The sequence below is a fragment of the Mesoplodon bidens genome, assembly GCF_964165515.1.
Source record: "Mesoplodon bidens genome assembly, chromosome: X".
Taxonomy (NCBI): domain Eukaryota; kingdom Metazoa; phylum Chordata; class Mammalia; order Artiodactyla; family Ziphiidae; genus Mesoplodon; species Mesoplodon bidens.
The window spans coordinates 124128248-124140715 of record NC_138163.1 but is presented as its reverse complement, the minus strand read 5'-3'; the positions used below and the strand labels follow the sequence as shown (position 1 = coordinate 124140715).

The window sequence follows — 12468 nt, the reverse complement described above, 5'->3', positions numbered from 1 at the left end:
ACAATCTACCAAGGTAGAAAGGACACATGGTTTAAAGATGGTGGAGGGTGGGCATGACCAAAACCTAGCAATGCAAGGTAAATAGAAAAGAAAACACCATGACTTAGCACAAACCAAATGTGTTACACAAAGTTGAGCTCGCCGAGATCTGGGATGTTAAAGGAAGGCTTGGAGAAAAAAAGGAATCAAAGTTAAGGTTGGCCTTGAAGAGCAGAAATGCCAGGTATAAGCAGGGGAGGGTGTGTGAGAGACATTCAGGAGGTGCTGACACAGCCTCAGAATGGAGACAACCAGAATGGCGTTTTAGAGCACGATTTAGGGAGCTCATGGGGTACAGACTCACAGAGTGGCCATCATATCTGTGTGATCACAGAATCTTCGGGAAAGAATCCAGACAATGGCACCTGTGCATGACTAACCTTATTCAATACCAAATCACGGCATTTCACAACGTTTCCGTTTCCGCTGAAATCATTCCATGTGTCTACGTCAACTCAACCGTTATGTATTATCCTTTCAAGGAGCTTTTTATAGGATTAGAATGGTTAGGAAGATTCACCATAAGCCTGAATTTAAATAGTCACAGGATTTGTAGCATGGGGTCCTTTGTGCTTGTCCTGAATAAGGAACCATAAAATGACCTTCTTTCTCCCAGAAATCACAAGGCAGGAGGGAAAGACCAAGGGCACGGACCACAAATGAGCAGTCCCTGGCGTAATCCCCGACAGCACGGGGCAGCTGGGCCAATTCCATTCGATTCAGTTTGACAGTATCTAAAACACTCCTGTTCCCAGTAATAAGTGGCTCCAGCCCGAGATCCCTGAAGGAAGTGCTCCTGATGTGTGGGATCGGCAGGCTGCCTGCTGGAAAAACAGGGGTGTCTTCACCTCGCCACATCCCCACATGCCCGCATCCCTGTCACAGCACAGTCTGAGAGGAATGGCCAACAGGGAACCAGCAGACGTCTATCCTTAGCCTCATGGCACGCAGAGTAGCAGACAATCAAACCACTGCTCGTTGCCTGGGGGGTACACTTCCCATTACAGGCACCACGGAGCAGGCGGGCGTCTGCCCCCAGTAGCAGAGAGAGCTGTTCGGTGCTATTTCTTCCTAAAGACTGCTGCTCTGGTTGCAAGATTCAGGCTGGTGATATGAGACAAATGATCCCCAGCCCCACACTATCCCTCTTCAGCGAAATTCTAGTTCAACTTCCTGCATAAAAATGATGACACTGAAGCCCATAGTGATTACATTCACTCATGAATGGATGGATGGATGAATGAATGCATGGCAGGGAAATCAATTGGGGGAAATCCTCCATGGGGGCCTATGAGGCCCTGATTCCCCCACAAAAGGAATTTCCCTTCCTGTGAGGAGCAAAAGGGACCAGGAGACCCTGACTATATTGCACACTGTTCTTAATTAGGTAACACCACACTCAGGTCTGTGTGACCTTCCTCATTCCACCGATATTTAATGAGCACCTACTCTGCACTGCCCTAGGACTTTGGGACAGATTCACTGGTGAACAAAACAGATGAAGACCCCACCCCTGAAAAGCTTCTACAACAAGAGTGGAACATACAGAGTCTGCACACCACCTGCTTAGAAATCAAGTTGCTTATGTTTATGTTTCTATATTTAAAGAGAGAAATGCATCCCTCTGTAATAAAGTGAGAATTATGGATGTTACCAAGGGCTTATGATTTCTTTCCCAAGGAAAGCATTAAAAGGGGACAGACACCTACCTTCTCCCCACCAACACATACTCATCAACAGGCTTCTGCAGGCCCTGGCTCTAGGTTGAGAACAAACCCCTGTGTTCCTCGGAGAGCAACCCAGCCAGCTCTGGAGCCCATGGCTGTGTTCCAGGAGAGAACCCCACCTTCAGTCCAGAGCTGGGAGCAGGGCAGCTTTACATGGTAGTGTTTGAGAAAGAAAGATGCAGTAAAACCACTTAAACAGTTTGTGTCTGTGTGCCCTGCAATTCTTAAGTCTTCACAATCACCAGCCTCTAAGTGGTTCAGGGCCCAAGGAAGTAGTTTCTAGTTCTTAGCCCTGTTGCAAGTTGGGGAAGAGGCTGGGTGAATTTCAACATCTCCACCTCCACCCAATCTTACAAACATTATCTACATCTGTAAGGCACTGAACAGGATGCCTGTGAATACAAAGATGGCCTTGCTGTCTGGGGTACCTAACTAGCTAGAACACAGGCACACCTATTTTATTGCACTTTGCTTCACAGTGCCTCACAGATGTTGCTTTTTTTTTTTTTTAAACAAATGGAAGGTGTGTGGCAGCCCTGCATCGAGCAAGTCTATCGACGCCACTTTCCCAACAGCATTTGCTCACTTCGTGTCTCTGTGTGACATTTTGGTAATTCTCAAATATTTCAAACTTTTTCATTATTATTATATTTGCTACGCTGATCTGTGATCAATGATCTTTGATGTTACTACAATGACTTGAAAGCTCAGATGACAGTGAGCATTTTTTAGCAATTAAGTACTTTTTAATGAAGATATGTACATTATTTTAGACATAATGCTATTGCACACTTAATAGACTACAGGATAGTGTAAATATAGCTTTTATACACACTAGGAGACCAAAAACTTTGTATGACTCACTTTATTGCAATATTTGCTTTATTTCAGTGGTCTAGAACCCAACCTGCAATATCTCTGAGATACGCCTGTAGTTCCTACTTATCACTGTTGAAGTTTTACCTGTCAACTGTACCAAGAAGGGGAACAAGATTCATCAAGTCTAAAGTCTACTTCAGGGTACAAGCAGCAAGACAGAAAAATCCATTTAAGGGCTGCTATAGCTTTTTACATCCAATTGCCCTTTGTTACCCAAACCTCAGTCAGAAGCACACTGGAGAGGCGGGTGTGAGGGAGGAGGGAACGTGGGGGAGGGAGAGGCACACAGGCAAACGGAGTCAGCTTCATTGTTTCAAGAGCTGTTTTACCATTCTTTCCAAAAAGAACAATGGACAAATCAAGCTCTAAGGACAGGCCCACACCTCAACATTACTAAAATTTTCCTCAAAATTTGTTCATACTTGGTAGGTTATATGTTTCTGGGAATGTATCCATTTATTCTAGGTTGGCCAATTTGTTGGCATATAATTGTTCATAATAGTCCCTTATGGTCATCTATATTTCAGTGGTATCAATGGTAACCTCTCCTCTTTCATTTCTGATTTATTTATTTGAGTTCGCTCTCTCTTTTTTTCTGAGTGAGTCTACCTAAAGAGTTGTCTGTTTTTATTTATCTTTCCAAAAAACCAGCTCTTGGTTTCACTGATCTTTTCTAGTGTCTTTTTAGTCTCTATTTCATTTATTTCTGCTGATCTTTGTTATTTCCTTCCTCCTACTAACTTTGGACTTAGTTTATGCTTCTTCTAGTTCCTTGAAGGCATTATGCTAAGTGAAATGAGTCAGAAGAGAAAGACAAATACTGTATGATCTCACTTACACGTGGAATCTTAAACAAAAACAAAAACGAACACATAAGACACAGACTCATAGATATAGAGAACAGATTGGTGGTTGGCAGAAGCAGGGGGTGGGGAAGGTGAGCAAAATGGGTGAAGGGGGTCAAAACAAATTTCCAGTTATAAGATAAATAAATCCAGAGGATGTAATGTAAATAATTACCAGTACTATACTGTATATTTGAAAGTTGCTAGGAGAGTATATCTTAAACATTTTCATCACAAGAAAAAAAACTGTAACTATGTGTGGTAATGGATGTTAACTAAACTCACTGTAGTGATCATTTTGCAATGTATACATATATCAAATCATTTTGTTGTACACCTAAAAGGAATACAATGTTATATGTTAATTATCTCTCAATTTCAAAAAATGTATTCAGAAATAGTTAAATGAGAATTTCAATACCAGTCCTTTTTCCTACCTGTGAGAGGTAGGGGAAAGCATTTTGGAAAATGTTTTAAACTAGAAAAATATCAAGATAGTTTTTTAAAGTTTTTAAAATTGAGATATAATTCATTTAAAGGTACAGATCTTAATGGTACAAGTCGAACAGTTTTGACAAATGCATACACTTGTGTAACTCATAGTTCTACCAGCATACAGAGCATTTCCATCATTCCAGAAAATTTCCTTGTCTTCCTCCCCAGTCAATCTACCTCCAAGCAACTGCTAATCTGATTTCTATCACCTATGATTGGTTTTGCCTTTTTTAGAACTTCATGTAAATGTGTTAAGACATAGTTTTACCTTTTGAATATTGCTGAAAAAAATACAAATTGTTTTTAGAAAACATCCTTTTCTATTTGTGGAATTAGTGGGAAAAAATATTTTTGAGGAAACCACTTCCTGAAGTCATAAATACCTACATTATTTTCTATTTTTATTGCTTTAAATAACCATCCCTGTTGATCTGGGGACATGGAAAGCTAGTCATGCCAACTACAAACAAGTGTTATCTTGGTTCTAAATGCCTGAGCCAATATTTTCTCCCAATTCCTATGTCCTTCATTGTCTAATTACCTCTTCCAGGCAGGGCCAGAACATTCCATACACATAGGAAGTTGATTTTTATCCCCTCCCCTTATTCTTTTGAGAATAAGCCTATTCCACATGAGGGGTCCCTCAAAAGAGAAATCTGTAGGGTCATCCAGAGGGAAATGATTTCTATTTAAGACTTAAGCAAACTCTGTCCAATGAGACAGAGCAACATCCATGATTTTCCTGACAGTGGCAAGGGTTTCTGGTAGGGCTCTTACACACATTCTTCAGCAATGCTTGAAAGTCCTGTCCTTCAATACAGCTATGGGCTAGTCTACAGGTCCCCAGATTCCTAAAGGACTCTAGGCTATCCTTACTATCATTCCAGCTTGAAAATATGAGCAAATAATAAGTCAAGGCAGAAAGATAACCTTTCTGATGAATCAAGATCCTGAAGCTTTATCCGGTAACTATTCCCAGGTGAGTGAATTGTCTATGGGGATGCGTTCACCTTAGAACAGCCACACGTAAGGAAACTTTGAAGGGGGTGTTCCTTTAAAAGTTCGGTGTGCAGACGTAGAGAATGGACCTGAGGACACGGGGAGGGGGAAGGGGAAACTGGGATGAAGTGAGAGAGTAACATTAACATATATACACAACCAAATGTAAAACAGATAGCTAGTGGGAAGCTGCTGCATAGCACAGGGAGATCAGCTCCGTGCTTTGTGACCACCTAGAGGGTTGGGATAGGGAGGGTGGGATGGAGATGCAAGAGGGAGGGGATATGGGGATATACGTATATGTGTAGCTGATTCACTTCTGCTGTTATACAGCAGAAACTAACACAACATTGCAAAGCAATTATACTCCAATAAAGATGTTAAAAAAAAAAGTTCAGTGTGGGCAGCAGTGTCATTTTTCCCTCCACCCCATTTGGTTGCATCTGCCAGCTCCTGCTTCCTGTACTCCACACCTGCTCCCAAAGCTTCACAGGTCATCCCCAACCTCAGAGCAAAGCTGTACTAACGTCCTGCCCTCCTTCCTCAAGACTAGCCCAGCGCTTCACACAATACAACTGTGCTTGCTGAATGAATCCAAACACTCCTCACCTTCCACATGTGCAGTTGAAATGTCACCTATTCTAGGAAGCATCTTCTTCCCTCTCACTGAGTACCTTTGTTTTCAAATTCCTCTCTCATCTGTCAACACCATTATTTGCCACTCTAACAGTATCTCGGGTTATTAGTCACCTTCTTAGTTGAGTATATCTTACCCTCCCCGACTATACCAAGCATGTTTCAAAGCAGAGTTCTGTTCAATGAATCTTTGGATCTCTGTAAACACAGTTTCTCTCACCAAGTAAGCACTCACATATTTGATAATTCCCATAGCTATGCCAATCTATTACAAATACATTTAAACTTGCAAAGATGTTACTTTTATGCAGTTGTCATCTCTTTTGTATGCCAATGATTCTAATCTAATCATCGTCGCTTCTAAACGTGGCTTCCCCCTCCTTAATATGAACGTTCTACCATCTCTGTGCATTAGGAAATCAGAGATGTACACCCCAAAGTTACTTGGAAAAATAATTGTAGAGCAGCCTGGGCTCTTTAGATTATCAAATTACAATTAAAAAAATCTTACATTACTGTTACCTTTTTTTTTTTTTTTTTGCAATACGCGGGCCTCTCACTGTTGTGGCCTCTCCCATTGCGGAGCACAGGCTCCGGACGCGCAGGCTCAGCGGCCATGGTTCACGGGCCCAGCCACTCCGCGGCATGTGGGATCTTCCCGGACCGGGGCACGAACCCGTGTCCCCTGCATCGGCAGGCGGACTCCCAACCACTGTGCCACCAGGGAAGCCCTGTTATCTTTTTTTGAAAAGGGATACAAACCCTTCTAAAGCAAAGGGTGCCTTAATGAGTAAGAATTTAGGTATGCTTTGATCACCTATTAATTAATCAGCTTTTAAAGGAACTTGACTCCCCCATGGGCAAGCACAAAACAAAAAGGCCTCCTTTTGCACATGCGAGTCCTCAGAGTTCTTATACCAAAAATGAAATGAGGATAAATTGCCCATCCACACCCACAGAGGTTGTCTGATTGAGTTAAAAGTTTGGAAGAATTTCAAGGGTCTCTTTAACTCCTGCCGAGAGAACCAAATCTCTCCATGGCACGAGAAGTAAGATGCCTTAAGTTTCTAGGAAATGCAAGTGACCTTTCTTTGCAAACGACAAGGCCAAGTTAAGCTCTAAGTCAGAAACTGAAGCCTTCAGTCTCTAGCCAGCCTGACTGGGGACCACTGGGAAATACCTCAAAAACTAACCACAAAGAACAAATAACAGCCAGAATCTCTGAACACCCCTTGGGCCACCAGGAGGAGAGACTGGATGAGACCAAGCTCATCTAGCACAAGAGGAAATGCAGCGCCTTTCCCAGGCTCTAGGTAACATAGATAGGAAAACAAAGAGGTTTCAAAGCACTTTAAAACAAAAACCAAACCCCAAAAATAGGCCAGCAAGCCAATTTCAAAACTTCAGCGGCCCTCAAATGCCACTTCTCCTGGTAACCCTGTCCATGTGCCATCTCTGTTCTTATCATCAGAACTTCGCTTGCATTGATCAATCCTCCCCACGCTGGACAAAAATGTCACAAGTGTGTATTTACAATGATTTCCTTAAAAATGCCTACCTGGGATTTAGCCTGTTAGCTTTCCTTTTGGATTGGCAGCCCAGTCCCATTAAGTGCACAGTGACTTTTTTTTTTTCTCCCTGCAGACCCGCCAGGAGGCAGAAGTGTGGTGAGCGCTTCCTGAGTGACCTTCACTTTGCTCACCCCACTCATCCCTGGAGCGCCCCACACTCTCCATTTCTCCTCTAGCCACACTGCAGAGACCCATCCAAGCTGAGCTGCTAACTTCTACCAGAAGGGCTGTTCACCCTACCAAGGGTCAGGGCCGTGTCCACCCAAACCTGTTTCCGTCCATTGCTCTTCCTGCTAGCACACAATTTGGTTAAAGAGTATAAACTATGTAGGTTTGAAGAGAAAAAGCTAGTGGTGAGAAGGAATAGGATAATAATTTGAAGGATTAAAAAAAAACGGTGCCAAAATAGGTGTAGAAAAAGACAACTAAAAGAGACTGGGGTGAGGGAGTGTAGAATTTTAGAAGAATTATTAACCCTGATTGTTTCACTTATGTTGTCCTCAATCCACTTTAAAGAAACCAGTGGGAATAGCAGAGGATGCATCATGGATGCAGATAGGATAGAACTCAAACCAGCAAACCCATAGTTAAGGGAAATGCCCTGGCCCTACGAGGCTGTGTTGACAAAGGGCGGACAAACATACATTTTTATATTTTAAGCTAAGATTACATGTTAAGATATACGTATATCATTTTTTTAGGATTCTCTACTTCATTCAACTGTTCTAAAAAACCAGTCCATACATTCAAAATCTTCCTAGGAATTGTCTCTTGGGGTGGGTGGGAGTATGGGCATTTGTGTGTGTATAGCTTTGGAATACTGTAGAATTAATCTATTAATCAATCAATAAAAATATATATACACACCTACACAATACAATATGTTATATTTTTATTGACCAATAGATTGATTCTATAGTATTGCAAAGCTATTACTATGGTCTTATCTCAACCTGCTCCTGTGATTTAAGGGTTTTTGTTTATTTGGGATTTTTGTTTATTTTGTTTTTAGTCTTCGGTGGAATTAGACAATAACTACTCAATGGCATTTATATAACACCCATTATAAGAGAAAAGGACAGATTTTATATTATACAGTGACAATGGCCCAGGATCTGCAATATGACAAGTAAATTCCAACAATAGGGAAATTAATTTTTGATGATATAATTTTTAAAATATGGATTAAAAGGTAAACCTTTATGTTTTGTTTTACACAAATAGCATAGGCTACACAGTTAATTTTCCTTTTTCCTGCTTGAAGCAAGCCCAGAATGAAGCCTAGCACAGAGCTGGCAGGGATGGAAAGGAGGCGGGGACCGTAGATGGTGGGGAAGCTCTTCTTCCAGGCAAGGAGAATAACAGCCCTGCAATCATTCCTCTCCTTTAGCGACCCTCGTTCGGTTTCCCTGGAGCCAACGGGCAGTTGAGAATGGGCAATATTTCCCAGAAATTTATTAATAATTTTCCTTACCTTAATTTGTATTTCTTAAAATATTATTACAACATTAAAGGAAAAATCATCTTCTAAGACAGAACCATTTTCAATTCTGGGTCCCTTTCCATTTTTGATCACATGCACAAAGATAGATTTTAGATGACTGTACCCTACTGTATGTAAATTTGTGGCTGATATATTCATTTATTTTGGAAAAAAACTTTTCATACTTCCATTTATTCATTTACTTATTCAATAAGCATTTATTAAAGTATATGTTAGGTTTCAGGCACTATTCCAGGTACTATGAATATAAAGATAGATTAAAAACCAGATCCCTACTGTTGAAAAGCTCTCAGGTTAGTGGAATGTAACATAATTACAACGCACAGTATTGTAATAAATACAGATTTAAAGGCCTCTGCGTTTACCATATTAATGGCTTCCCGATCTTCTAGCTGGATAATATAACTTAATTCACACAACTGTTCCCTTTCTTGATGACTTTTCATCATCACAAGCATTGCTACAATTAACATGTTTCACATATTTTTTTTTCTGTTGACCATTTCCATGGATAAATTCCTAGGAGTAAGATTACTGAGTTAAAGGGTATTAATTCAGACTTTTATAGCTATTGATGTGCTTGTTAAGTAGCTTCATACAAGGATCATAAAGATATACAAAGTCACCAGTTCTTCTAAGCATTGCCAAGTCTTAACCACTAAATCTGTTTTAGGATTTTCAAAAGGAGATACCCATTATTGTCTTAATTTGATTAATATCAGGGCAGAACATTTTCTCATGGTTAAGATTTTTATTTCCCCTTGTGGGACGTGTGTTTATAGCAGATCTATCTATACTTTATCATTATTATAGTAGCTTTCTAAAATATTTTCATATGTTACATATATAATAACTTTTTATCTTAATTTATTGCAAATTCTTTCTCCTGTTTGTTGTCCTCTTTGTTTAGCTAAACTTTCTTCAAATCATACCAAAATTTTAACTCTCTTTTATTTTTAGTCACAACTGTTTATTTTTTCCTCTGGAATTTCTTCCATGGTGTCAGTCTTATGAACTGTGCCCTTCTACCATTGGCACAAATGTTCTACTCTGCTGTGCATTCATTTTTAACTCATTCAGCTTTCAACAAATGTCTCCTATGTGCCCTGCTTGGCACCAGGAATAAAAAAATGATGAATGAATGACATACTAATACAAATTATCCGAAGCTGGGAAACAGGCAAAAGGGGTTACTGCATGTCCTCCCAGTATCACACTGGGAACCCCATTAATTGATTCTCTAGGGACAGGTATCTTTGCTTGACACACTATTTACTATTTATGAGATAGTTTACAACTCTGTTAGTGTAGATGTTAACCGGTAGAAAACCAAAAGCAAAACAAATGAGTCTTGTCAGATAACCATGAAAATAAACTTTGACCAGCAGAGATGCAAGAGATTCATCCCCTAGAAAAGATAACCTCAGAGGTTACAGTTTCACTGCCCTGCAGGACGCTATGTAGCTGTGCATCTAACTTAGCAATCTTAATCAAGTTTTTTTCTCTTTCAGTCGTTATAAGTACTTTGCTCTTTCACCTTTCTCTTTGAGCCAGCCTTACCATCTTTTTTTGGTGGGGGGGGCCTCTCACTGTTGTGGCCTCTCCCGTTGCGGAGCACAGGCTCCGGACGCGCAGGCCCAGCGGCCATGGCTCACGGGCTCAGCCGCTCCGTGGCATGTGGGATCTTCCCGGACCGGGGCACGAACCCGCGTCCCCTGCATCGGCAGGCGGACTCTCAACCACTGCGCCACCAGGGAGGCCCAGCCTTACCACCTTGCAGTTGCCCTCATTAGTGAGTTAAATAAAGCTTTGATGCATGCTCACTTCATGTCTATATGAGAGTCAAGAAATCTGGCTGCTAGCATCAGCCCTGCCACTTCTACCCACATCATAGTTCACTTAACCCTTAACCTCCTCCTTGACTTCTGACTTTCTTTTTTGGGGCGGGGGTGGAAATCGTGGGTTTCTGTAAGGTTGAATGGTATTCAAGAAACCAAAGCAACTGGAAAACTGTATTTCTATATACAGATACATGTGTTGAATCAGAATGCATGATCAGATGCTAAGTTCGAAGCCCAGGATCCCCCAGGCCTGAGGGAGTGGAGCCTGAAAAGCCCGTGCCAGTGTCTGGTGGGACACTTCACCAGCAGGGCTGGCTCCGAGCAGCCAGGACCACACAGGAACAAGGTTATGTAGTGCAGTGGAGAGAGCAAGGGTCTCTAGCCAGGTGGACCTGGCTTCAACCCTCAGCCCTGCCTCTTCTAGGGTCTCTTGAGCCTCTTTCTTTTTCTACAAAATAAAGTGGTTACGATGAGTCAATGGGCCCATGGGTAAAGAACCTTGTCACTCCTGTCACATACTAGGTCTTCAATAAATGCCACTTCTTTTTCCTTCCCTGCTGGGTGGCAGGCCTCTCTGGAGGAATTTCCTCTGGAAGAGACTCAACCAGGTGATGTGCAAGGTCTCTTGAGTTCTAACGCCCCCCACAGCAAGGCCAACCAGCCAGGGGTGGGTTCTGACAGCCCGTGCGAGGCCACCGCGCCCACCCGCCTGGCACACGTACCTCTCCTACCACCTCTATGATGTCGCCAACTTTCAGCTCAAGCTCATCATCGTTCTGGGGCAGGTAGCTGAACGCCACCTGGCACCGGCGCCTCCGTCGCTCGCCTGCATGGGAAAAGCAAAATATTCAGATACAGCTCTTGTCTCAAAATTAGATTTTAAAGAGAGGCGTCCTAGGCATGCAGGCAAATAAAGCTGACTTGTTTCAAATATGCTCTCTGGGACATGGCTAGAGGCATGGCAGCTCTGGTCTCTGAGAGAGAGGCAGGAAAAAGCAGAGCAATGCTTCTTGGTCTTTTAAAAGCTGCTGAGTCAGAAAGGCATGGATATGAGAAACCGATCCATTGTGCAGAAGGCAAAACCCCACCCTTGAAGCGCTGGAGCACAGTGTGGCCTTAAACGGTTTTCCGTGGATAGGGCTTTGTATTCGCTGCTGGTGACTTTGAATGAAAGTGCTGTGATACGCTAGAGGAAAAAGAATGGTCTGCTTCTAATGCTAGCAGGGCAGAGGAAATTTTTCCCAAATGTGCAAAGGAAAAGATAAAGTATCCTGGCCTTTTTCTTACTGATCATCACCCTTTAACATGCTGGAACTCAGGCTGATAAGCAAGGGCTGATTTACATTTCAGCCTCCTCTTGGTACCATTTCAAATGCCCCACAGGAGTTCAGCAAATCCACTGTTGTCCTCTTCCCTCTGTCCCAGGGGATCCATTAGCAGGATCGCTGGCTGCTTACACAGAACCAACCCAGGCACATCAAGGTAAAAACCAGGGCCACACTTCACTTGACTGAAGGACCCTCAAGGTCACAGCATCTCACTCACCCAGTGTGGCCCAACAGGGAGGTCCTAGCTTAGAGGGGTTCAAGTACAGATGCAACTGTCCACGCCACAGACATGCACTGTGGGGGGAAAGAACACGCATGTGGCGGGCGTGTGATGGGGCTCGGGGAGCCGCGGGGCAGAGACAGACAGACGGCAGTGGAGGCCCAAGCTGGGAAGAGGTGGATAAGAGAGAGGAACCCAGACCAGCACTGCTCAGAAGTTGGTCACTCAAGGCTGACCACTTCACCTCATCCCTTCCTGTCACCGCATGGCCTTGAAAACCAAAGGGATCAACGACTTCAAGGAAACACATTTAGAAATGCTTACATTATTTTTGGATACTGCCTACAGGGATTCTTTTCTAACCTTTCCCTGAGAAAGCAAGTC

The 12468-nt window shown here is 42.5% G+C and overlaps 1 protein-coding gene across 6 annotated transcripts in view; it reads right to left on the bottom strand.

The window, feature by feature from the left end:
- The window catches only part of SH3KBP1 (SH3 domain containing kinase binding protein 1), a 347088-nt gene that overhangs the window by 157253 nt on the left and 177367 nt on the right, over positions 1-12468 (bottom strand). For all 6 annotated transcript variants that reach the window (XM_081222849.1, XM_081222844.1, XM_081222847.1 and 3 more), the window contains one exon: positions 11259-11362. In XM_081222849.1, the coding sequence (XP_081078975.1) occupies positions 11259-11362 (104 nt within the window). The remainder of the gene's footprint in view (positions 1-11258; positions 11363-12468) is intronic.